Source organism: Porites lutea, chromosome 7 (genome assembly GCF_958299795.1).
Source record: "Porites lutea chromosome 7, jaPorLute2.1, whole genome shotgun sequence".
Lineage (NCBI taxonomy): Eukaryota > Metazoa > Cnidaria > Anthozoa > Scleractinia > Poritidae > Porites > Porites lutea.
In genome coordinates this window covers 10,588,356-10,594,355 of record NC_133207.1, presented here as the reverse complement: position 1 = coordinate 10,594,355, position 6,000 = coordinate 10,588,356, and the positions used below count along the sequence as shown (strand labels likewise).

The 6,000-nt window shown below is 38.6% G+C and overlaps 1 protein-coding gene across 1 annotated transcript in view; it reads right to left on the bottom strand.

The window, feature by feature from the left end:
- Positions 1 to 693: 693 nt before the first annotated feature.
- The window catches only part of LOC140944893 (scavenger receptor cysteine-rich domain-containing protein DMBT1-like), a 47,663-nt gene continuing 42,356 nt past the window's right edge, over positions 694 to 6,000 (bottom strand). Inside the window, exons 11-14 of the mRNA XM_073393997.1 lie at positions 5,149 to 5,192; positions 4,606 to 4,688; positions 3,497 to 3,853; positions 694 to 3,192 (exon numbers count right to left, since the gene is read on the bottom strand). Of these exons, the coding sequence (XP_073250098.1) occupies positions 3,027 to 3,192; positions 3,497 to 3,853; positions 4,606 to 4,688; positions 5,149 to 5,192 (650 nt within the window). The 3' untranslated portion in view covers positions 694 to 3,026. The remainder of the gene's footprint in view (positions 3,193 to 3,496; positions 3,854 to 4,605; positions 4,689 to 5,148; positions 5,193 to 6,000) is intronic.

Genomic DNA, 6,000 nt, shown 5'->3' with positions numbered 1-6,000 from the left:
TAGTATCTGTTTAACGATTCAAGTAAAATCACTCTAACCATTCTCTCTTAAATGCTAGATATAACGTTTACTTGGCTAGAAACAAGTTTGAGACCCCAGAACTGGAGGGTTTCATTGTTCCCCTGGAAATTAAAATCCATTGCGCAAGAGAAATTGCAATAACAAACGGAAATCTTAACAAATACAGAAATAAGTGGACCACCCTGTGCATTTCTGATTAGTGTTGATTTACAGCAATTTAGCAAACGCGCGCTCTATTATTATTATTATATTTGTTCTTCCAGTTGGTGTCGTTAAATTGTTGAACTTTTGTATTTCGTTTTATAATTGACTATTCTGCCTTTTGTTCGCCTTGTTATTGTATAGTTTATTGCATTGCTGTTAAATTAAAAAAAAGTCTTGGTTGTTATTAATACCCGACAGCAGATGGGTACGTTTTGTAGTGAAGGCGTATAGCATATGCTGACACTAACTCTGGCCGGGGGGTGGAGGGGGGGGGGGAGCGTTGAAAAGAGGATCGATAAGTCCCAGGTTCCGGCATTTCTCGTGCCTTTCATCCCACTATCTGGGAGCCTGGAACAGGCTACAGATAGTAAAAGATATCATGACGTCATGCTATACGGGTTTCATGACGCATTATAACTCCGCGTTCGCTCCAAAACGCACAGCACCAACAATGTCCTCTCGTTGAAATTATTTTAAAAGAAAAAGTTATCATTTATATATGACCAATATTATCTGTTTCTTGTCGATTTGTAGCAACAATCCTGAGAAATCGCTGTACTCATTAAAACAAACTAGCGGGTCATTACTTGGAAAGCAGAAAGTTAGTTTTATTGACAAGACTATTCTGGGATAAATCCAGAAGGTATTCCTATTCCACATTATTATTGGGTCAATCGACTACAAAACTAAAAAGAAATTGCTTTAAAAAAGCTTACTGTATAACAAACATTATACCCAACTGTTCTTTACATCAAGTAGTCAGGAAACACATAGGGCTTGTATAAGATGTATAAATGAGCACGTAAACGTTGATTACTATTCATTCAAAATATTTCTCCATTTCTGATTGGCTAAAAGCACACACATAACTCATGATAACCAGCTACTGTTGACCAAATTTGGAAGAAATTTGCGATTAATCAACCGATGACGTCAAAAATGCAGCACAGTTGCAGGTTAATGCACCGTTAACCGAGACGACATGGGGACGAGGTTGAGTTGTTTTGGTTGTGAAAACAAAAATAGCAGAACGTTGTACTCGTTTCACGACGAACTATTGTCTACAAACATTGCTAGGAGACAATTCGACGGACAACATCTGCTATTTGGAGTATATATTTGCAGACCTGAACAGCCCTTTATCTTCTAAACATCCACTATCGAGGTGAACTTGATATCGACGAAAGTAAGCATGTTTTAGCTTGTTTTTAAACTAGGATTTATTTTGAATGAATAATAAACCAATTAATGAATTCGGCTTTCGTAGGATATAAAGAATTAGGAAGATCTCGGAGGGTGTATCCACCGCGGCCCACCCTACTCGATCTGCCTAATTCTTCATATCCTACGAAAGCCGAATTCATTAATTGCTAATTTACTGACTTTAACAGTCTTCTCTGTTCTACAAATAGACATTACCAACGACTACTGTCAAATTGTAACTGTGGAGTACAATTTTTTGAGCTTCCTGATTGCTGATTGAGGAATCTTCAAAGTTAAAATCAAAAACTGTATCTACCGACAGTGGCCGGCAATTCTTCCACTTTCAGTGAACAGCTTATAGTACTTTTTTAGACAAACACTACTCAGCGCTGGCTACTCGAGTCAATTCTAAGTATGTAATAGCAGTCAAGTAATATTAAACGAACACATTAAACAAAACTGTAATTAAAGTTAACGAGATTAAAGTGTGCAAATTTGATTGTAATACACTGCTCGTGGTTTTGCAGGACTCCACTGAACAAAACTGAACACCCATCTAAGTCAGCCGAGTCCTATCATCGATTTTAGAATATCCAAAGAAGACTATTTTCAGAGTAATCGCAGTGTATTAGTATCAAAATAAGGCAAAAGTTGAAACTGATTATCGCCTTGCACACTTTTTTAAATTCCAAAGTTGATCCAAAAGGCCCATATTGTTACACATCAGTGAATAAAAACAAGGGAAACCAACTTCGTCATGCACTGGATTGAAATGTATCTGGGAGATAGCGCTATCCACGTTTTGACAACTGGGGATCACAGGAAAAAGATTCCCCAGACATTTAACCAGAGATTAATTATACCCTAAACATTTTCAAAACTAATCAAAACTAGACTCAGTGATTTAATTTACTGTATGTTAAGCGTCGTATATTTACGAATACGATTAAATTAACACGATTGGTTACTTATAAACGTTTCTGGTAATTGCTGTAAATTACCTTTTGCAGCAGTGTAATTATAACAAAAGCAACACTACAGTAAACAAATGTCAACAACGCAGAAATATTTGTTTACTTCCTATCCGTGTGTACAGGGAGTAAAAAAGGAGAAATATTCTATTTGTTGCTCTTTAGGTTACAAAGTGAAACGCTGGCCTTACCGGTATAACCAAGCCTAGTAGTTTAGTGAAATGACCGTTATGATCTCTTAAATGAAATACTGAACACATACAGTGAGCGCGTGGAAACAACAAAAGTGAATTTCCGAAGTGGATCCACTTTGCTACATATCCAAGAAAGGCTTTGTTTTACGGTTTACGGGTAACATGATTGTTACCAACGACTTGGTTAACAGAGATCATATCATCTCTTTCATGACAAACGAACTATAAGGACAAAATCTACTCCAAAATTCGTTATTTACGAGGTCGGTGCACGACATAATTACAAGATCTTTTACCTAAACAATAAGGGAATGGAGTGTTATTAAGGCCGTGATGCCAGGTAGAAGTCACCGAATAAAGGATCATGATTTCTACCTAGGAGGCACTAAACATCACCCTAATACAACTAGTATTCGGCTAAACTGGCGGGCGCTTAAGACAGAAGATCTCCTTCACTAGTAGGCTGTTGTGGCGGCCTCAGCAAGGCTGTGTCATCCATCGACTCGTCATAATCTTCAGCGTGCAGTGCGAGATAACTCTGATCACTTAGGCGGCTGGGTATCGTGCTTCCTCCGTTCCCCCTCAGTCTTTTGCCGTACCTGAAAAACAATGATAGCGACGAAGACTTCACACCAAAAGAAGCAAATCACAAAATAATTGGCAGTAGGCTGGTGTACAGCGATAGTCACAAAGCGCGACAAACCTAAATTTCGTTGCTTTAGTATTCCACAGATGCTCTACCTCGTAAGCAAGTGTCTACTGCGTTCTTTAATTTCAGTAGCAATTACTGATTTTATTAGCAAGGTGAAGGAGCTCCTATTCCTTCCTCAATCAAGGATCAGCACCTTGTAACTTGAGTGCTTGCTTGCAGGTTAAAGTGAACATTATTTATGGCAAACTAACCTTTTTACCACGAAGATCAAGGCCAGAACGAAAATAAGTCCGAAAACCACACCCACTATAATGTAAATGTACGTCTTCTTTGATGATTTGTTGTCGTTTGAGTGTTGGCCTCCTGGTTTACCTTCATTTGTACCTTTACCATCAACCATGATCACTTGATAACCTGCCAGCTTGTCATTCTCAGAAAGTTCAGAAGTGATGAACTTATGTACGAAGCTTCTGGGCATCACCTTAGTGTCCTTGCCATCAGTGTACAGCACAACAAAACCAACCGCAACTCCTTTGTCTTTTTTCTTGGCTGCTTCCACGATTTGAATGTCAGGGTCTTCAAAAACAAGTGGACTTTTCTGTGCCTTGCTGTTAAAATAAGGAGATAAATAAAAAACGATAACAACAATTAACTTTTCGATGCCTCCTTGCACGTGCAAGGCTGGGAAACAAGTGCCAGTAAGCACGTGTACGATTTCAATAGGGACCTTAAGCATCGACGACGAAATAAGACGACCCCGCCGCCGGGACATGGTGTGGTTATGAGGAGCCCTGAGAGAGGACAAATAAGGGAGAACAATGCGGCACTGAATTCTCTTCAGCAGCCGAGTAACTGCAGGTCAAGAGCTGTTCGAGATCTGTATTCATTTTGAACTTCAAAACAAAACCAAAAGCTGCGCGACAAAGAGAAAGCCTCCAGAATCGAACAATACAGGTCCGTCGTAAAGAACGATAAATTCGCTATCGTCGATTAAACCATCGGCATAGCTTATAAGATGCAAATTACGGAGCTCTTTGAATGCCATAACAAGACTGTTACGAGACAAAGTTGTTCGCAAAGAGAAAGTCGTCGTCTGTCTAAGAAGCTGTACTCCTTAAACTTCGTTTTCCCGTCAAACATGAAACCCTTGACCCAGTCTACCTCGGTTGCGAGGCGTCGTCGTCGTCCGTTTCGTTGTCGATGCTTAATCGTCCGTCAGGGAACACAAGCTGAGAACAAGATATATAATGTTGATTTGCTTAACTTAAAACCTTGACAGGTAATTTACATTGAGAAAAGCAAGGACGGTAAGAAAGACAGTTCAAACAGCAGACATTTACAAGAAAGCTGGTACACTTACCTTAAAGATGCGGAACAGTTACTGCTGGAGCAGTAATTGTTAAGATCTTGAACCAGATTATGTATAAAGCTTGTCTTATTCCACTAAACAGCAAACACAATTCACATATTACTCTATACATCTTGAACCACTGCTTATGCTAAAGCTAGATATTAGTGTTTTAAGGTAGGTTTTAGGAGAACACAGCAATTTGTTCCATATGTTTTGCATCCTGTTTACTCCTCGGGAGTGTTAAAAGCAATTGAGAGAAAATTGAGAAAAAATATGAGAAACTAATGGAATTATTTTACTTGGGACAGTCAGACAGTCAGTCAGTCAGTCAGTCAGTTGGATGAAAAAAAATGCTGCCGTCTAGATGCAATTCATATCAGAGGTTAAAGACCCTTTGTCACGTTACGAAAGTAGGAGGAAGATGTGCAGAGATCTAAAAAAAAGTCAGATGCTTGTATGAAAAAAAAAAAAACGTTACGTATTCACGTTTTTACGACCCACTCATTTCTTTGTCTTCAAAACAACAGAGGAAACTGAAAGAAATGTTCATACCTGTTGAATTTTCACATCAAATTCTACATTAACAGTTTTGTTTTCTGTAAACAAAAACAAAAACAAAAACAAAAAAACCGTGACAACGATAACGAAATGAAATTCAAATAGCTGTATACCTACAATCATAACCATCATTGTTACAATAACAGTAAAATCGTTAGGTTATTAAGGTTACCGGATAGCGAATTCCGCTTAATTTGCAGATACCTAAGACCTAGGCCAGACGTCGAACTTTTCATGAGAAGAACCAAACTCCAATTTGCGTCGACCTAAATTTAGATCGTCTGTTGGGTCAGACGTCGAACTTAGGACACCGCGAACCAAAAACACTGAATCAGACCAAAAAAGCAATTTTAGCCCAATGAGGCTAAATATCCATTGTCGCAAATTTTTCTTTTATTAGTTTAGTTCGTCGAATGTGAAGATTGACTTTTGTCCCGGATACACTGAGAACGTGTTGGACGATCCAAACTCATTCAGACGAAGTTAACTGAGCAAGCAGTCGAACTTTTCATGAACTTCACTCGCGAAGTTTGGTTCGACTCATGAAAAGTTCCACGTTTGGCCTAGGCCTAAGGCCCTATAATTTATCAAATCAAAGCTTACTGAAAAAACTATATTAATAATTAAACATATTAAACACTTTTTTAAAAACTTGCACTGTTTTTTTACATATATTTTCTTTCAATGCGACCGCGAGAATCAGCTTCCGAAAGTGAAAACTCAAAGGAATTTGTTTTCGATTGACCTACAATGTTGATTCACTGCGTAGGACTATTTGTACCACTAAGGCTGCTAGTGGTTGGTGTATCACGAAAGTCGCTCATGGTTGGCGGGTTTTGATCCGGA